A 21,057-nucleotide genomic window follows, 5' to 3' on the forward strand; every position below is an offset into this window, starting at 1 on the left:
CCAAAGGATGCAATCTCTTCATACTGTTGTGCATTTATTGCAAGTAGTCTATAATCTGTGTAGAGGTGAAGCTTCAAAATACTGACAAAGTGATGCTTGTGTATAGCTTCCAGCAATTCAAAAACTTCCTTGGCCAGAGGTTGCATCTGAACCACTGCTCTTAGTATGTACGGATGGATGGATGTACTTGCTATTAATTTACGTAATCTTGGTTTTAAGAGCCATTTGTACTTTTGGCCTCTGCGATATCCTGTAACAATGAGTCCTGCAGTTTGATTAGATGGGGAAGGAACTTCCTTTTGTTTAAAGCCTACAGCCTGATGATTTTCAACATCTTCAAGATTCTTCGTTGTGAAAGCTCATTTTGCAGTAGTTTTATCTATTGTGGTTTTAAGCCTGATACTTTCCTTCATACATGTTTCAGCTGATACTGTTTCCTTCCTGAACTGAAGAATTACAGTCTTTTTAGCATTTCTTCAGCTGGGTATTGTTTTATACCTCTGTACATTCCTGTTGCCCATTTATGCAGCTTTGTGCATCTGCACATCCCTCTTTTGCACTTCCTCTTTACTGAATGGCACCTGCCATTTTCAGTCCAGGTACTTGATATCATTCTAACCTACTGTGCACCTTTCTGCAGTCAGTGTTGGAATGGTTCCCATAGTGTTATTTCCTTATTGCGTGTAAATGCTGCTGGCCTGCTACTCCCTCCCTCTTCCTGGTCACGTGAAAGGTACAGACCCTGTGGGGATCCTGTAGGGAGCTGTTGTTTTTCACTGAACAGAAGTTAGTTTGCTGTGGTGAAATTGCTACTTCAACTCATGGTTTTATTGCTATTTTGCATTTATCTGTTCCAGTACTTTAGAATGCCTTGAGAGTAAGGGCCATACTTAAAGTGCTTTATACTTAAAATTTTCTACTTTTTGCATCAAAATTAATGCCTTGACTAAATCTCCATTGCAGTCTGAGGAAAATGATATACAGTGGCTCTCTGAGGCCTCCTAACCTTGGCATAGACTCAAGAACAACACAGGAGTTCCTAGACTGATGTCCTGACTTTGTCATTTTCCTCAGAGAAAACAGAAAATGGGAGTGGTAACTTCTCATGAGCCAGAGGCTAGGCCAGAGTTATATATTATAAGTTCGGTAGGTATAAAGGAGAGAAACTGTTTTTTTTTACCCATTTAGTTCTAGAAATTTATTTTAAAAAAACTATGAGAGACTTCGACCAGCAGGACAAGAAAGGTGAAGATACGATCAATTAGCTTTTTCAGCTTAATCTTATCCCATTGCAACAAGAATGTTGCAGACTTTCAGCTTTTACTGTGCCTTTTCCTCTTTCTAAGCACACATCCTGCTACTTTGAAGATGCACCCATGCAAAGACAAAGCTAGTAACATGTGTAACTGCATAGTGTTGCTTGTGTTGGTCCTGGGAATTAAATACAATCCAGGCTTTTTGCTTGTTCTTTAGGGCTTCTTTCCGTCCCAGGTGGGGGACCAGTCAGTCTGCCTGAGGGTAGAGCTGCCATTCAGAGCAGGGGATTGGGAGGGTGCTGTGGCGTTGTAAGCTCTGTTTTCCTACTTGTGAATTTAGCTTTTAAAAGTTCTTTAGTAACCAGTAAACATAGTTATGTGTGACTGCCCATAGGCTTGAATTCCATTTTGCTTGTATGAATAAAGCGTACAGAAACAATGCTTTTCCTTGGAGAATTTACAATTAAATACAAGCTCAGTGTTCAGTTTAACAGTTCTGTGTGTACCCACCCTCCAGCAAAAAGCTAATCAATGATTCAAAGCAGTAAGTCAGTCAATTCCAGCTAAAACCAGTGGAAGAATTTTGTTAGGAGCCATGCAGTTACCTACTGTTACAGCACCTGCAATTTGAATTGATTATTTTTGTTTCTAGCTAGCTTTCTGCAGTGCCACAGTGTGCGTTCCATGTGAATGTTACATCTGGGAGACAGATTATCTGAACTGACTTTTGAACCTAGTGGGCGGACAAGAGCATGGCAGTAGTGTGCTGTGTGTGTAGTGGGGGCTTTTTTTCCTTCTCATTTTCAGTCACAATTCTGTGTGCTAATATTGGCTTCTTATATCTGAGAGGTTTTGTATTTGGTTGAGGAGCTGGAGGGTGCAGAAAAGCAATTATAGCTGAGGATTCCTGGGGTATCTCAGTTATTAGTGCTTGCAATTTGGTGTCATGCAGTTAGTAATGGAGCAGGCACAATTAAAACCCATGCTTTGGAACTTTCTCCTCTTTGTTATCATGCAGTGCATGTTTGGCAAGTTGCTGCTGCGTTCCATGAGTTCTTGCCTGCTCTTCCTTCTCCTCCCACTCTTTCCCCTCCATCATGCTCTTTTCAGAATGGCTTTTTCTCGTCTTTGGTTGCAGATCTCAGATCAAACGACGGCAAGAAGCTGTGTTATCCTTATTGTAAAATATGGAGCCATCCACTACATGTAATAGAAGACAGTAAATCACCTGCCCGTCCACAGGAAATTTCCTGAAGTGTTGTCTCTTACTCAGAAGCTGTTAACCACCATTGATGTTAAATAATATATGTATGTTTTAGAAAAAGCCTGTACTTACTTTCAGTAATGGTAGACAAGTCTCACTGTAGAATACAGTCTGTGGCTAAAAGGTTCATTTCTTTCAACTCTGAAATCTGTACTGTTTGCCTGCTGACCTGAGCAGGATGTTTATTTCTTGTAGAGAATTCTAGTATTTTGCAGAAGCAATTGTTGTTTCGCTTTAGCTCTTGTGATACTCAGCATTATTTTTTTGCCTTTTGGTACAACTGACTTGTGGCAGTGTTGCTATTCTTTCCTTTTTTTTTTTTTTTTTTTTCTCCACTATATATCATCTTTACATCAGTGATTTCCTCTACTGATGCATGGGACAGCAGGGAATTTGTATCCGCGAGTTATTTCAGGATGTTTCCAAATATACTTTTTTGAGTACAGTTTTTTTGTTTCTTTCCTTTTCTTGGTTACAACCTTAAGTAGGGAATAGGCTTTGAAAAATAGAACTTATGTTCTGCATATCTTGCATGTGCGTTGCATAAATACACCTTACGGATGATTTCTGATGGGTTGACATGATACTCCTGATCTAGGCCGTGATTCTTAATCCCTACCATGTTTCCTCAGCAAGTACAGGATGTTGTAAAGATGTAACTGTCTTTGCTTTGCCAAAACAGTTATCTGTAACAGGATTGTTTGGTACTTTCTTAAAAAATCATAAAAATAAATAAAAATAAAAGAAGCCCAACAACTTTCTGCAGGGTTTTGGTTCAGCTACCTTCTGATTGGGAAATAGGAAGCTTGAGATTAGCACTGTGCTTCTGACCATGGAACTTGTGGAGTGACAGTTATAGCAACATGGTTGACAGGAATCTTGGCAGATTCTTGACTTTTCTCTGTAAATAACAATTAGAAAAAAACTGATCTTCAGAGGAACCTACTTGCCTTTTAGAAAGGGTAAATAATTTGATGAGGATATAAAATTATTTTCCTTATTGAAGCAGTAGGAAGCAGGAAAATAGTTAGCTTTTTTCTTTTTTTTTCTTGGATTGTCTATTTTTCCAGCAGTTTTGTGATTCTGTGTGTAAGAGGAGTTGGAGTGAGCCAGATGTGTGCCTTTTAATTAGTAGATAGTTAGCAACGCACTATGTTGTCCATATTTCTCCCAGGGCATGAGGGTGTTGTGTGCTATCCACCATACAGTCGTTTTGCTCTTGTGGGACAAAAGCAGTTGGGGATTTTAGGGAGACTGGGGAAGCCTGTATGAGCAACAGCAGTTCCTAAACCAGAAACGCTATTGTTGCTGCGAGCTTAAATTTATTGTAGAACTGTGCTGTAAAATTGGTATTGAAGAAGACAGTGGGGTTCTGTATTGACTATGCTGGGACAGACATTTCCCTCAAGCTTTTCTGGCTGCCTGGACTCAGTGCTTGGTACATTCAGATCTTTTTCTCTTGTGCACATGGCCACGTACTCGTAAAGCAAATAAATCACATTCCTTAGCCAGTCTTGTCAGGGAGTTCATTGTGCCTGTGTAGATTTTCCTGTCGCAGCATGCGCTTGTGTGGGCCTACAAGTGGGGCAGCGAGCAGGAGCAGCAAATGTGTATGGGGGCTGATGGTCGTGGCCCTGTGTGCCCAGGCTGGCTTTGTGGCATTTTATTTCACATTTGAAACTGGCAGTGAAGAACAAGTTGTCTGTCCCAGTGTCTGTGGCCAGCGTGTTTCTACCTTTTGTTTAGTTTTCTCATGTGGAAATCATCTGGGAGGTATTCAGGGTTGAGTTTACTGCCACTGAACGCTTATCTAAGCTGAGTTGAATGTCTTGATGTCAACATCATAAGATCGACTCCTGGTGTTTGTGAGCAGCCTGTAATTCTGTGTTGCTGTAGCTATTCCTCAAGACTTTCTACCAGCTGTGCTGTGAGCTGAGCACAGGTGCCAGTTTATGTTTGAACTCTGTATGCAGAGTCATCTGGTTAAAACCAGAAACCCCAAATATTGTTTATACCAGTTCTGAGAGAGGCCCTGTTATGTTATGGTGATGGGATTGTACAGAAGAGCTTAAATAGAGACAGTGTACATATGGAAGCCCATAAAAAGCAATATGGACAGTCAGCATTTCTCACCTATAAATTGTAGATTATTTGAAAGCATATTACAGACTGTTTGCTGTTATTTGGCTTTAAACCACAGTAAGACTTCTACAAAAGGTTACTATGAACTAAAGCAGCACTTCGCATGTTAACATTCACTGTGTAGTTACTCATTTTTATGAATATGTCAAGAATTCAGATAATTCCTCTAAATTAGGAGTGAGTGCTTTGGTATACTAAAGAATTTGTCGGGTTGGGAATACTGTCGGCATTGCTGAGTACTCCATAACCCCTTGCAAGAATCATTAACATTATTTTTAAATCATTTTTTAGTCAATGTAGTGTTTGTGGCAATAAATCCTTCTATAGATAAAATTTTATGTGTGCTAAGACCTTGAATGTTTCCTGTAGGCGCTGAAAATTTAAGATGCTTACATCATACAATTAGCTTCCTATTTGGCTAACTGCTGAAGATACAATCCCATTATTGTCTTGTTGTGCAGTCACACAGCATTCAAATCTTTATATTAGGAAATATTTCCTGCAAGCTGAATTTTATTTTCCCGATTATTTTGCTCCTTAAAGTGGAAACAAAATAATTGTTTCAAGTAAGACAAAATCGTCAGTGTCATGCGGTTGTATCTGAGAATTTGGTCTGCACAAAACACTGTAAGAAGATATTTTAAGTAGTGTATCTGAATGACACTTAACCTCCTATTATTTTAGTTTACTATCATAGTTTGTTTCAGTGTTGTGTTAATTTTAGCTAAAGATGCTGCTTCCTTGTACTTTTTCTGAATGGTTAGTGATGAGTAAGTTGACTGGAGTCATGCGAGAGCAGAACGTTCTGCCTCTTCTTGGAAAAAAGCAGTTTCAGACTATTTTTTGATGGTGTTATTCATTTCAAAGTAGTCATGATGTTAAATTAAAAACAGACTCTTAAAATTTGTGCTGATTGACTTATTTCTCTGTCATTTTTACACAGTGCCAAAACACTGAGTCACTAGTCTGCTTCTCTTGGACAGAAAGGGGAGTTATGTGTGAAGGCCAGCCAATTCTTCAAATGTATTTTACACTTTTCAGCAGTTGTTTGAAAGTGTTCTGGTTGATTATTTAATCATATTGTGGACAGATTTAGGCTTTAAACACCTTTCTCAGCTGCAGAGAGGAGTTTTGTATTTGTGCCTGTGCTATTGAAAAATAACTTTCTGTCCTCGGTAACAGTAATTTTCATCTACCTTCTTTGGGAAGCCTTGATTAGTTTTTGTTTGTTATGGGTTGCTGAGTTTTAGGTTTGTAGCAGACTGTGGTATTAAAACTCCGACTATGTATGTTGAACGTCAGGGAAGTTATTAATGCTTTGAAGCACATCATTAAATAGCAGCTCAAATGTGCTTTTTTTTTTTTTTTTTTTTAAGGACATAAGAGTATTGTAAGCTTGAAGACATTGTTTATGTTCAGAGTTGTGTTAGATAAACCTTACTCTAAAAAAAAAAAAATAATCCTGTTTAAGTCAGTGCACAACTCTTTGTAGACTTTATTAATTGAACCCAGTTTTATTTTGCTAATAAGGAATTAGATTAAGCTAAGGGAAGCCAGATCTTAATCAGATTGGAGGACTGCAAGGGTATTTGCACTGATTTCACCGGTTTAGTTTTAAAACAAAAACTTTTGGTTAAGCTAACATAACTCTAAGGAAAGACGTCTTGGCTGGCAGCCTGGAAAATGCCAGTGTGTTAACTATTAAGGAAGATACCACCTGCAGGTTTTCCCCTGGAGTTTGCAGACTGGCTTGGTGATCTCTTTGCGTTTGGACATTTGAGACTGGTAACAAGCTCAAATGTACGAAAGCAGTGAGAGCCTTGTTAATATTTAAGCGTTGTTATCTCAGTTAAGTAGTAGACTAGTTGGAGGCTGTAAAGCATTAGAGTTCTACTCTGGGAGGTAGGAAGCATGTTTTAGGTCTTCCTGCTGTTTGTGCCTGTAACATTGGGTTTGGTCACTTATCAGTTCATCTTTGGAGGTGTATCTCCAAATTGCCCCAGATTCCTTGGGGCTCTGCTAAGATTCTCTCTGTCCAACCATCCGAGCCTCTTCAAGATCTCCCCAAGGTTAATGGCTCCTGATTGATTGTTTTATGAGAGCTTTTCCTTTCTATATGTCATTTTTTTACATCTCTTGGATTTGTCTGTTAAAAGTATGAGCACATCACATGTTTGTCTTCTGAACATCAAACTTGAGCAACAGCATTTATTTGTAAGCCATTGGGAAAAACTGATGAGTTGTCCAAGTTTGCATCCAAATTTTATCATCGATTTTTAAGAGCTCGTGAAAATTTCTTAAAACCTATGAACACGTGTGAAGGAAGGAGATGGTGTTTGGCAGCCAGCTTCATGTGTTGTTGCTGTTGCTTGCAGTTTGAAATGAACATTGGAGAGGAGGTGCTGACTCCCATGCAGCTAGAAGTGCCTGGCATGTTTACGAAGCACCAACTCTGCAACGTGCAGAGAATTTGGCATAAATTCAAAGTGGGTGTGGGTGGGCTGAACACAGCCAGTGAAACAGCACGAGCATTTCTGCTTCCTGATATGCCTCAATTTATTAGAGGGGCTGCAGTGAGTCCTTAAAGTAAGTAGTTGTCCCTTAAATCTGAAGGCAGTTGTAATGGGTGAAGGAGTGAGTTAACTCGCAGAGAAACTGAGCAGGCTGCTGCCGAGTAGCCAGACTGCTGACTGGGCACAGCTTTCTCTGAACCGAGAAATCATGTGATTTCTCATATGATATCTTTTTAATATTATTAGAAAGTTAGAAGTAAGTGGTAAGAGTGTTTATCAGTTGTGCCAAATAAGATGGTATATTACTTGATTTTTTTTTTTTTTGACCTGTTTACAAAATACAGTTTTACCAGAGTGACTGGAAACCCTGCAGTGGCCTTTGCACTGAAAGGTGTGGGGAAGGGTGAATTAGGTCAGGCTGCCATTACTTTCTGAACTGCCTGGAAGTTCATAGAAAACATAAACCACCTACATAGCTGTGTGCTGCTCCTATTTATAGTGCAAGAAGTTATTTCAGCTCTGTTTTCCCTCTCTCCCTACCTATCAGAGTTTGTTTTTCAACTTTGTTCAGTTTGCCTTCAGCGTGCCAACTCAAGAGCAGGCAGCTTTGCCAAACCCACTCTCCTGATAAAAACCCCTGCTGCTGTCTTCACTACCCCCCTCCCGCTTCCCCCCACATGGCCTGGGCTGACCCGCATTTCTCATCCTTGCCTTCAGTTGGTTTTTCCTAGAAGAGCTGCTTACTGTGTGCTTTCCAGAATGTGATCCAGATAGCTGCTGCTTTAAGTAGGATTTTTGTATTTTTTTTTTCTTTTGCAGTTAGGTGGTTTTAGTGTATCTGCAGAGAAAAATGCTGCGGATAATAAAAGTTGTTCTGCTTTGCTAATAAATTAAATGTCTGTGGTGGTAACTTACTGTTAGGGGAGAGAGCTTCAGAGCTGCTGCAGTGGGTGGGTCTCTCGTTTTTGTTAGTTTCTAACTGAAATTTAGAGATCCCCAGTCTCGCTCATGGACATGTGAGCCACCGCTGTTTAAGTTTTTAAGCACATAGATAGCAACTTTGCTCTCCTCTAATAGGTTCTCCAGCTGACAGTGATTGAAAGATGCAGATGCTGATATTTTTCTCCAGCTTTTCCAGTTACGCAGTTCTGGCGACTGTAAACACCTGGCTCTCTGTCCTTATTTGCTGGGTCATGGAGTAGACCAGCATAAAGACTGACTTGGGGGATGAACATCGGTGCTGAAATCCTTGGATTAGCTGTGTCAAGGAGTTTATTTTGTCACTTTGAACTTCCTCTGTTTTGGGTAGAGCTAATAGTTCTTTCCAGTTGATAGCTTTTGCTGAAAGTTTCTGTCTCTGGTTGTGAGGAATCTGCACTAGAAAACATATGAATGCAAGGCAAGTTGTACCACATTAGCGTGCTGAAGTCAATAATCTTGACTTTGCTCATGCCAAGTTGTACCAATGCAGGCTTTTTTTTCCTTTCAGTTCAGTTGTCATTTTGTACACCTTGCAAAAAATCGTGGGCTGGTGTGTGTTGAAACTGTGGTATGTTTCCTCAGAACTGTTGTTTGGCAGGGATGAACAAATAGTTGAACTAGAGTTGCATTAGGATAGACCACAGAGGGACAAGTCAGATGTTTTATTCTTTAGTTTGGTTCTTCATTCCAGTGAGTGTTTTTTTCTTTGAATAATATGTCTGATGACCTGCACTGAGGATTTCCATTCAAGTCTTTGTGAGAGCATCTGATAAATTCTGTTAGGAAGTCATCAGTCTTGCATTTAGACATCTTGTTTTGCTCACTGGGATTTGTAGTTCCTTCAGCAAACAGCAAAAGTGACATCTCCTTGACTGATGCAGTTTTCTTTAATCTGAGCTAAACAATAAAGTTATTTTATATTAATAAATTAATGTGGCACAACACATGTCCTCTCTCCATTTTATTGTTTTGTTTGATTTTGTTTTTTAATTTTCCTGGAGGAATTTTATTTTACTGCTTAAGTAGTATTTTCCTCCCTTTGAATTTGTTGTTAGTGCTTGCTTCTTTTAAGGAATGGTTGGCTTACTGATATCCAGCTGTCAGAGGAATAGGAGAGGAGAGGAAAAAGCTTCAGTGTGTTTACCTGCAGCTCTTTTCTTTATCTAGGGGTTAGGCTGTTGTACTTGGTGAACGAGGCTGGGGATGCTTCCCTTGGAACTCAACTTTTTGCTGCACTGCAGTGCTGTGCCTGCCAGAGTCAAATTGCTTGTCTGATACCTCTTTACAGAGTGAGCATAACTGCATGGAATGGATTATTCCTTCTGTTGCCTTTGGCACGTTAAAGATGGCGATGCTTAGGAAAAAAAAGATGTGGTTTCAGTTCTTCTGTTAACAACTTAATGTTGCTTGTTTGGGGTGATAACCTACAGTTCATTTTTCAGAGTTGAACCCTTGGAAGCAGAATGTGTGTGAATGAGCGATCAACAGCTGCTTAAGTGTGTGATTAATCTTGTTTGACAGACACAAGTTGTGCTGATTGCAGAGCAGCGAGGGTGCTTTCATGCTTTTTCAATTACTCATAAATTCTAGAGGGTATCTTGGGACAGCTCTCTCCAGTGCTAGGCATGAGTGCTCAGGCAGAGTGCTGCTGGATTAAAGGCTAACGCTGAAAGTGTTCTGCAGAGCTGTTCAGTGGTGACTTCACTTCTGCACAGAACATGTTTAAGATGACCAAACACTTTAAAAGAGTCTGAGAAGCACGAAAGAGGAGACCTTGTCTATTATGAAAATGGAAGCAGTGTTTTGAGTCAAATTCCCTGGTAACTTTTATGGGAGAACCAACAGGACAGATAGTTTTGTTTTGAAGAGCTGATACCTTTATTGTTTTGAGCATAAAATTTTAAGGAATTTTGGACATTCTGATCTCAAATGCCATTAACAGCATTCAAAAAAAGTCACAAACCCCAAATTTCCCTTTTCCTGACATACATATTTGCGTGCTTATGTATACGGTAGAATAACAGAAAAGTACATGATTTCATTATTTGCATGGGTAGCTTTTCCATCCTTTCCCACAGAAGAGAAATGTGAGTAATCTTGCAGTATGTGGCAGTTTGATGCCAGCTCACTTTGCATTGTTTCACAAGGCAGTACACTTCACGTGTCCTGTAAAAAGTCGGTTACTTTCCTTATCACAGTTCAATTGGAGAAAGGGAATTGTCACGCGAACTGGAGAACATACATTGTGCTGCACTGGCTGATGGGCCAGTTTGTTTGCTTTCCAATTTGTTGCTAAAGACTGAGTCATTGTTACTGTTATAACAAATGCATATTAGATAACTTATCGCTGCAAAATTCTCTCTTGCAGTTAATGATAGCAGAAGTTTCAGGCTCCAAAGTCAAAAACAAGTGAGTTTGTTGTTGTTTTCTTACAGTGTCAGTGACAGACTCAGAAGGTACAAAACACTTCTGACATGAAGTCTGACTGATCTCAGTGTTATGCTGATATCAGCTGATGTCAGACTTTCCAACTGCTGGTCCTCTCTTTCCTCAGAAAATTCAAGGTTGGAAAAAAAAATAGGGTGTATGCTAGAAAGACTTGGGATCTGCTTTCTAAACTTCTAATTGTGGGGTCCTTCAAGTCACTGACAGATAGGTCATTTACATGCCTGGAGACATTTCCATATCTGAGTGTGACTCCTCGTGATTTCAGAGAGAATTGAAACTGCTGTGGCTATTTGACCTCCAGCTTTTCTTCATTCTGAATGAATTGGAGCAGCTGCTTCTCATGGGTGTAGAGGAATGACAGATGTCAGTTTGCTTTTTCCAGTACCTCAGCAAAACTGAAAGTACTTGTCTTGTTAGGAATGTTGGTATAGACTTGGCTCCAGCAAAACTCAGGATCTATGTCCAGCACTGTTCCACAAGAGCGCAGCAGGGTCACTGGTTTGTGGGCTTTTCTTCAAGAGGCTTAGCTTCAATGGAAACCAAATACCTTCCTCTTCCAGCCCAGCTTCGCTTTGTTTTGTTCCTTTTTTTCTTGCTAAGAAAGGAAATTGCAGAACCCTTATTACATTATTTGGTATCTTAAACTCACTGTTTTGATTTTGTGGGTTTATCTTCCTGCAGCAAAACTGATAAGTAGTGGCTTTGCCAAATAGGAGGTCGCATTATTTGATATATATAGTTTGTTTACATAACATGAGAACTGTAATGATGACTACACTGTGATTACAGTAAAGGAACCGAGAAGCTGAAATGCCTAACTTTAAAATTACAAGTATATTTAAATGTTGTACTTCGGAGTACTTATACTGTAATGCTGTATCAGTGTAGTTAGTTCTCTTTCATGTGAACAGAGTTTGGCAAACATAATGTTCTCTTAGGTCCTAGAAAGATCTACCAGAGCATTGCTTCTTCTCTTATTACAGTATATCTGTAAATGAAAGTTTAAAATGTTTGCTGCTGTAGCAAAACCCATTCTGTTTACAAGCTGTGTACAAATATTTTACTGTTTGAGCCTACTCAGAGCAATTTCTTGGAACTAATGCAAGCTGGAAAGCTTTATTTGTTACCATTAAGAAAAGAAAAAAGGTTAAATTTGGAATATAAAGAAAAAAAGTGCACTGATACTCTTGACTTGAAATAACTTTAAACTACATTTCCACAGTTAGCATTTTAATGGGAAAACTGCTTTTGATATTTTACGGAAGAGTGTTATGGCTGAAGTTTGTAAATCTGGGTAGGTCTAACTTCAAATTGTAACAACCATGCTAAATCTGCACTGGTATCATTGAGTTCAATTTTTTTATTCCCCTCTCTCCCCCTCAAAAACCAAATATTCAGTGAAGTTGATAGGATATCAGATTTTTGTGTTCTTGCATTTCCCTGAAATTCTTTTTGTGGAAGTCATATTGTCTGTGCAGATGTCTGGGTACCGTGATGGCAGGGTAAACGTGAAATTCCTTGGCCAGGGAAACTTTGTTCTGATCTCTTTCAAAAGCCTGGAATTATTATCTTTTCCAAGAAAAGCCTAAAGATGGGCAGACATGCTGTTCCACAAATGGTTCATGCTTGCAGGCTGGGTCCTGATCGAGCTGATCAGACCATCAGTGAGCAGCATGTCCAGTTTGTTTCCTGTGAACATGCACATGTCTGGATTCTAATGAAGTAAATCACTTTGCAGTTGTCTTTCCATCATCTTGGATAATGCGGCCAATTCCAATAGGAATTTACATAGATAGAAGTACTACTGTACTGGAAATAGTTTAATATCCTTGGGTTATTAGATTTCACTGTTCAGTTCCTCTAATAAATTTCTCACTTCTTGAGTGAAAAGGGTGTTTTTGTTGTATCCTTTCAACAAGGATTCAAAGACCTCCTGTACATTGGAAAACACGAGCAAAAAAAAATGCTCTTGGAGTAATTGAGTAAGATGGGCTAATTGTGCTGCCTTACAAAGCCTCCTAAAATAAAGTTTTACATCACTTTTTTGTAGAGAAAGTCTTTGCACTAGAGATATGGGGGGGGGGAACAAGAAAGATGTATAGGATAGCTGTCTGTGAACTCGAGTCTGGTAAACCATTCTCCATCTCATGAGAAGCATTAATTATGTATGAGATATTTTCCTTCTCCTGTATCACAGTCAAGGGAGCCAAATCTGAGTGTTACCCACAACATAAGAGCAGCCCCACCTGCAATACGTTAACACTGTTCCTCACGATGTGTTTCATGCCTTTGTCGTGTATATCAGTTTGTGTGATATTCTTACCTAGAAAGAAAACTTAGAGGAAAAAAAAAATAAAAAAAACATGCTGCTATTTCTAGTTCAATTTATGTGCTGCTTATGTATATATAATACAGATAAAATGTATGCTTTTTCCCCAGCGGAAAAAATTAATGATTATTTTTGCTTCCTTGACTGTAGGCCATGGTGGCTTGTTACCCAGGCAATGGAACGGGGTATGTGCGCCATGTTGATAACCCAAATGGAGATGGAAGATGTGTTACATGTATATATTATCTTAATAAAGACTGGGATGCCAAGGTATGCAACTTCTTTCTATGCATTTTTTCGTATACTTGCTAATGTGTCTTTGCTGCAGGGCTTTGTACGCATTCTTTCTTCTGTCTTTGCCTAGATATATTCCTATGTTGCATTAACTTGGACATCTTTTGCCTTTGATTCTGCAGTTAGTGAGATGTTCTGTAGATGAGGCATTTATTTTCAAAGTGTCAGTGTAGATCAGCACATACCTTTATATTATTGTGGATATGAGGTTTAGAATAGATGAGTATCTATAGCACAGTTTGAGTGGTCTAAGAATTCACTGTTGGTGGCTTAAAACTATAGATGTGGTCACTGACTTAATACGGATTATCCAAGCATTTCAGTGATTTAGGTAGATTTGGCAAATGGATATAGCTATTTGGGTGTGATAAAGGCTTTAATTTCAGCTCCATGCATGTGAAATATTTTTAAATGTATTTGGTAATTTGAAAATAATGTCTTGGTATATACTTAATGCACTGATTTTAAACATTTAATTTGTAGGTAAGTGGAGGCATCCTTCGGATATTTCCAGAAGGTAAAGCCCAATTTGCTGACATTGAACCCAAATTTGATAGACTGCTATTCTTCTGGTCTGATCGCCGCAACCCTCATGAAGTACAGCCAGCATTTGCTACAAGGTAGGACTAATGGGCTCAGATACATTGCATGATGCTGCTTCTTGCAAAAGGTGAGGGAATTCCAATGAGAAACAAAAGAAATTATGACTTATGACCTGATTCTAGGTCTCTGGATGTCAAGTTCCGGTTGCACTATGGCAAAAATTTTGTTTTTTCTCTTTTGGATGGTTGATTAGGATTCTGCTGTGCTGCTGAGTTTGTACCCATGTTTTATCACATATTTTGGAGAGAACACGTTCTTAGCCAGGGTAGGTAGGCCATGGTACTTGAAAAGTCAGAAATTGCTGAGCGTGTACTCAGTAGAGCTGGAGAGGACCACACCTGGCCATAAACAGACCCTGCTGTAGCCTAGGAGTATTGTGTAACTGTGTTGTTACTCAGTAATGGCTTTATATTGTGTTCTTTTCCCATTGTCACTACCACAGTATTGTGCTTTTTAAAGATTGACAGGGTGCTACAGTTTTATACCTGCTTGCACTGGGAAGGTAGCAAATGGTCAAGTTCCCTCTCCCTTCAACTCTACATTTGACTTAGTTTGGGAATAGGGAGAGGGCTGGGGATCAGCAATAACCATTGGTACATGAATCTCTTATTTTTCTTTGTAGTGTTGTAAGGGTTTTTCCCAGTTTGAGTCACAGATGGAACGTGAAACCCCTTTTGTTATTGTTTAGGGAGATGATGCTAAACGTACGTGTATTCACTGCCCGACATCTTGAGTAAACAATGACAGATTGTGTTAATAGATAAATCATTGGAGTTGTTGGTCCAAACTTCCTGTTGCACACATAGCACTGAACATTAACTAGGGCACTGAGATAATGCAAGCATCTCTGCAAGAAATAATTTGAAACTGCAGTCTGCACGTCCTCTTACTCAGAGCCTTTCCCAAGGCTGCAGCACTCTCCCTTCCCCCTTCTGTGCTCTGAACAGAGGGTGAAATGCCATTTACTAAAGCTCCTTAATGTCTTTTCTCAATAGCTGGCATTTCATACTTAAATCTTCAGTGGGCAGTGGAAAACCAGAGGAGCTGTGTAAGAAGGGGGAGTTAATTTTCCCTTATGGCAAGTGTCCAAGAATGATTTCTTGCAGTATGACTCAGCAATGGACTTGACCAAGTAAAGCTGAAGATGAGGTCATGGGGCAGAGTAATTGCCCAGTTTCTGTGCAAGAACTGTAATAACAAATCACTGGGGGAAAAAGTACTTACAGTGTCAGCATCACCCTTTCAATAGCTATTCAGACAGTGCGTACTGCTTGCTTTCTCTTCATTAAAGTTTTCTTCTGCTGAATGCAGAATTATGGTCTCATTGACTTTTTAGTTAAGTGCTTCACTGTAATGTTTTTCCTTACAGTTCAGGAATTCTTTAATTTTTTTTTTTATCCTTTTCCTTAGGTACGCAATAACAGTGTGGTATTTTGATGCAGATGAAAGAGCACGAGCTAAAGTAAAATATCTAACAGGTAAACTCTTGTTAATATCTCCTATTCTTTGGTTGGTTTTTTTTCTGGAAGAATAGCTGAGCAGTCCAACCTCATGTCCTCAGCCCACCTTCTACACAATAAGGGGGGAAAAAAACAAGGCATAATTCATCTAGTCAGGCTTTACAGGGACGGTGACCCAGTGGCTAAGCTGCTAGCCCATGACTTGGGAAATCCAGGTCAGCTCCTTGTTCTGCACACACTTCCTCTGGGACTTGAGTCTAGTTGGGCTTTTCAAATGGGGGATGCAGCCTCTCCCTGCCCATGTCACTCTGGTAGGAGTGGTGGTTAATAAATGCACCACAGGACTGAGCGCCATGTAAATGCTTCTGATGGGATATGGCGATCTGACTTGACTAGAATCTCTGTGTCGGAGAAACAAAAACCTAAAATTAAAATCTGTAATCAAAGAATGGAGTGACTTCCTCCATTTTCAATTCCACATATCAGGCATCTGTTTTCCTTTTCTGACTTCTCCCTCAAGAGGAAGCTGATCTAATTTTCCTGTTCAAATTAGCGTATAAGGAGAAATGGTTTGGGAATTCTGTCGTGCTTGTAAACTCATCACAATTCTGTGCTTGCTATGGTAAGAACAAAGCACAATCAGGTGCACTGCAGGTGCACAAATGCACAGCATATTTCTCAGTGGTTTCACCAAATGCTCTGAAAAGGCTGATTTTTGGATACGTGGGTCCAGTCACTTTCAAATCAGATTATGTTCACAGCTTTTTGGTGCCTGGAGCACTCCTGTAGTATTGGGACTGCAGTTCCACTGCTTGTGGTGCAACTGTGGCTCAGTGCCTTTTGGGAGCGGTCAGAGTAACACTGCTCCTGCCTGGCTTGCAGGGAAGGACAAGAAACCAAGGGGCAGGGGTCAGGGTGAGCTTGGGGTGGCAGTGGCACTCCCAGGCCATCAGGAATACTGGTGACGCATGCCCAGCCCCGCGGGGCTCTGCGGGAAGTGTGTCGGCACTGGAAGTCAGTCTTCATGTCACACACATGTGACCCTGAGCCTTATAAAGCTGCTGGAGAATAGTCAGAGCCACTTGGTTTGTCTCCATGCAGCTTTGGCTGCTGGAAACAGCTCGGTTGAGCAGGAGCTCTGCCCTCCTCCGTCTGCAGTGTCCCCCCTTCAGCTGCAGGGACCTGGAAGGGAGGAGGAAACTTTAATTTTGCTATTGGTTAGGTCTAGCACAGATTCCTATTACCCAGTTATTCCTACTTATCCCAATCACAGTTTTATTTGCAGTTAAAATTGCAGTGTTTATTCTTTATCTGAACTGAGAATTATACTATATCTGATATTATAGTTATAAAAGAGCATTCAGGTTTTGGCTAAAGCCATGCAAGTATATGTGAATTTCCTATGGATATGGAATATTGTCTGCTAGTGTTTTCATAGGATGTACTTGAAGTTATTCAGGTTAATCGTGAGGACTGAAAAGGTGAATTATTATTAGCATTAGCATTAGCATTGAGTCAAGTGTGATGTTGCATTTAGAAAGAAAAAAAATCCTTCAGTGTTTCTTTACAAAGATAAATACCTAGAGACTCTGGACATTCCAATCCAGAGTAGTGGACTGCCTCTTCACATCTGAAAAGGCTGTTCTTATAGGTTTGTAAAGGTCAAGGTAATTAATTTCAAAACTGCACGTGTGACAGGAAGCATCCTGCTTTCAGAGATTACAACTAACCACAGCTTATTGGCTTTCCAGAGCACAGCATCAGAGCAGGTGCACAGAAATATGCATTTGGATGTATCACGTGTACTGGGTCATCCTTGAAGATTCTCTTAAAACTAAGCTAGAAAGTGGTGCAGCCATTCCGTAGACCGTACTTTGATAAATGCTGACAAATAATACTGGATTCCTTTTTGTCTTTCTGCAGGTGAAAAAGGTGTGAGGGTTGAACTTAATAAACCTTCTGACTCGGTTGGGAAAGGCGTTTTATAAGCCTTTGTTTTAGCCACTCCTCTTGCTATTCTCCCTGAGAAACCTTGATGCTATCTATTAACTTTTGAATGTGAATAACAAGGTAAAGGAAAATCGACAACAAACCAACGTTTTAATAAAGAAGCATACAGTGTTTCCATGTTGCATCAAATAGAAGATTTTTTTGACTGCTGAAGCATTGTACTATGTGATTGTCACTCCAGGCCTGTGACTGCTTATGTGAAGAAGATAAGCAATCAGTAAGGAACAACATATGCATCTGGACATAAACAAGTGCCCTACATAGAATTTGTTCATCCTTATATTTTGCCAGACCTGTCATCCAGCTGAATCAAATTCATCACTCCTTTTTTTATATGGTAAAAGTTTGAATTTTGGGTAATTTTTGTATGACCAGGTACAGTTTATCAAAATTGAGTCTTAAAAAAAAGAAAAACAGAAAAAAAAAAAGAAAAAAAACTACAGTATTCTCCAAAATAACATGAATCTATTTTTGTAAAACTGTTCATACTGTTCTCCTCTGCCATGAAAGACCTAATGTAAGGGTTGCCAGTAACTGATAATCACTTTAATTTTCTTTACACCTTAAGTCAGAGAAGGAGCACTTTAATTACCAGCTAAAAACCTGATTGTTTTATATCATATCTCACACTAATCTTAACTTTTAAAGATTGCTGCTGTATTGTTTTTTGACTATGTCCTCTTGAACCGTATTAACAGAAGCAAATCAATATCTTGCTATTAGTAACATTCAGTTTGTGGTTTTGTATGTTGATTCTACAGAGGGGAAGTTTCAGTCTCTGTTTTTGGTTTTGTTCTGTTTTTATTTTGTTTTGTTTTTAAGTGACTGGCACTAAGTGAACTTGACACTATCGGTTGCTGTCATTGGCTTTGGGGACCTGGTAAATACCATCAAGTTACAAGAACATACAAGGGCTTTCCTAGGCTATTAGAGGTACCCAGAACCTCCTTGTGTACTTTACAGAAATGTTGAGCTTTCTCCCTTTTCTAAAGAATACTTGCCATCCCCCTTTCCTTTGTATATAAGTTAACAGAATATCTAAAATTCACTTTTTAAAAAAATGTCCTTTCCAAATGTTGCTGTCCCATGCAGTCTTTAAGTTGACACCTTGATCTATCATATAGTGTCAAGGAAATGGTCAGCACACTGAAGGTGAAGCACATCACTGTAGGCTCCTTCTGCAATACATCTTTAGATTCTCACTGTGCTGAAGGATTTCCCAAAAAAAAACACTGGCCTCTGATCAACACTGAGACACACGTTTAGTAAAAAAACAAAAAAACAAAAAAACTTTGCTTTCTTTTACATTGTTTTCTTTTTTTTTTTTTTTTTTTTTTTTTTTTTTTTTTTTTTTTTGGAAAAGGGAAGATCACAGAATAAAAGTGACATGCAGAAACTTAGGTATTTTAATTTTTAAGAGATAAATGTTTTGGACACTGTTCTATTTTTTTCCTTTTTTTTTTTCCTTCTGAGCTTTAAAAGCTTCAGAAAACAAAAGCAAACCTATAAAAGACTGCATATATATATATATATACATATATATATAGGAGCTAGGGGGTTGATCAACTTAACCCGCTGCAGTTTTCTATCTGTCCCTCATTTCCTTACTTAGCCAAAACAATGTGAGTGTACAGAAATATTTCTGTATATACTACAACTTGTGACAATTTTAGTATCTGTATAGTTTGTATTCAATTAGAGACCTTTTCTATGGAAAGCTCAGTAATTTTTTATTAAAAAGATTACTATTGTTCATGTAAAACATGAAAAAAAAAAAGCTAATTGTTTAGTAACAAACTGACAGAAGGGGGAAAAATTCAGTATTGGTATATCATTTAGGAGAACCAATGGAAATCCCAGTTTTGTTTTTCCTTTTCTTAACACGTTCTTGCCCTTTGCAATTCTCCTCCTCTTTCCTCGTTTCTTCCCAGAAAAAACCAGATAGGATACCTTTACTGTAAGTGCCTCTGCCAACCTGGCCAAGGAGTGCAAATCTTCGTTACTGTCTGGTCTGCAGTGCATTTAGGCTATCGATGAAACAAGCGAAAAAGCCACCTCTTTTACTTCATCTTTAATACTTCTTTAATGGAGGTTCGGTTGGTTTTAATTTAGAAATGTACAGCATAAGCCTTTAAACTCATTTCAGTCCCTCCGTAATTCAAACTTCTGCAGTTATACAGCGTATCAAATTCTAATCACGTAGGTTTGTGCTTGCCAGACAGGTTTAAAAAGTGCTTAATTTTACACTCTGTGTAAGTCATTACAATAGGGTCAACAAATCAGGTCAGCCGTTTCTTCAGTGTCCTTTAGAAACTCTTTATTTCATGTCGGTTGAATATTCAGTCTTGAGCATCACCAAGCAGCTCCTTGTTTCAAAAATATTTTTTAAACTGTCTTACGATCTGTATGTGTCTAGTCCTGGTTAAAGACAAAGCTTCATAATGCTATTTTTATTCATGATGTTAGCCAGCTGTAAAATATGAGACCTTTATCTATAGCAGGCAAAGAAATTCAGGATTCATTTACAGGTTGCCTATAAAGTTGTGTAATTTGAAAAGCAGTGTTCATTATGAAAGAGCTCTCAAGTTGCTTGTAAAGCTAATCTAATTAAAAAAAGATGATGTATAAAGGTTCTTGAAAACAATGTGGTTATTTGTGATCTATGTAACTTTTAGAAACCACTATAGTAACTAACTTATAAATGCCCCTGATAAAGTAGGGTATGTGGATTTCTGTTTTAACCAGAGCCACTTTTACTCTGGAGAATGATCTGTTTCTCTGAATGGTCTTCATTATGTGGGTGGGGTGATCATTTTTCTCATTACTTTCTCCATCAAAAACAGCCCAAAGTTTAAACTGGTTGGAGTGATGACCTACATAGAGGCATTACTAATTTTTCACCACTTTCTGATATGTGCAAGAAGTATAACGTGAAAGTCTACTTCAGAAAGGATTTATCATAGGAATAATCAAATCAAAGAATGGCTTGCATTAGAAAGAACCTTAAAGATTAGCAAGTTCCAACCTCCCTGCCCTGGGCAGGGCTGCCACCTACTCATTCATGCTGCCTGCCAAAACTCCCAACTGCTTTTCCGTAGGGCTGCTCTAAATGAATTCTCTTCCAGTATGCAAATCTGGGATTGTGTTTACCAAATTGCAACACCTTGCCCTTGTTGAACCTCATTAGGTTTCTGTGAGCCCACTTCTCGAGCCTGTCCAGGTTCCATGCAATGGCAACCCTTCTGTTGTGTCAGCTGCATCGCTCAGCTTGATTTCACTCAGCAGACTTGCTGAGGGACACATATCTGTGTCACTGATAAAGACGTTGAGCTGTTGTCTCAAGATGCACACCTGGAGGACACCACTTGTGCTCTGCCTCCACTTGGACATAGAGCTGTTGACAACAGCCCCTCTGGCTAAGATGGTCCAACCAATCATTTATCCACCAAATAGGCCATCATTCAAACCCCTCTCTCTCCAATTTAGAGATAATGATGTGGTGTGGGACCATGTCACATGCCTCACACAAGTGCAGGCACATGACAGCAGTTGCCCTTCCCTTGTCCACTGAGGTCATTGCTCCATCATAGAAGGCCACTGATCTGCCCTTGGTTGAAACTATGCTAATTGTCTTGGTCACTTCCCCATCTTGTGTGTGCCTTAACATTTCCTCTAGAAGGATCTGCTGCTTCCAAGACACAGAGGTGAGGTTTACTGGCCTGTAGTTCTCTGTGTTCACCTTTCTTAAAAACGAGAG

The 21,057-nt window shown here is 39.3% G+C and overlaps 1 protein-coding gene across 1 annotated transcript in view; it reads left to right on the forward strand.

The window, feature by feature from the left end:
• Positions 1-18,650, forward strand: part of EGLN1 (egl-9 family hypoxia inducible factor 1) — a 28,701-nt gene extending 10,051 nt beyond the window's left edge. Inside the window, exons 2-5 of the mRNA XM_031613863.2 lie at positions 13,084-13,203; positions 13,711-13,847; positions 15,241-15,308; positions 17,214-18,650. Coding sequence (XP_031469723.1) covers positions 13,084-13,203; positions 13,711-13,847; positions 15,241-15,308; positions 17,214-17,278 — 390 coding nt within the window. The 3' untranslated portion in view covers positions 17,279-18,650. The remainder of the gene's footprint in view (positions 1-13,083; positions 13,204-13,710; positions 13,848-15,240; positions 15,309-17,213) is intronic.
• Positions 18,651-21,057: the final 2,407 nt, after the last annotated feature.

Source organism: Phasianus colchicus, chromosome 2 (assembly GCF_987193195.1).
Source record: "Phasianus colchicus chromosome 2, bPhaCol1.hap1.1, whole genome shotgun sequence".
NCBI classification, from domain to species: Eukaryota; Metazoa; Chordata; class Aves; order Galliformes; family Phasianidae; genus Phasianus; species Phasianus colchicus.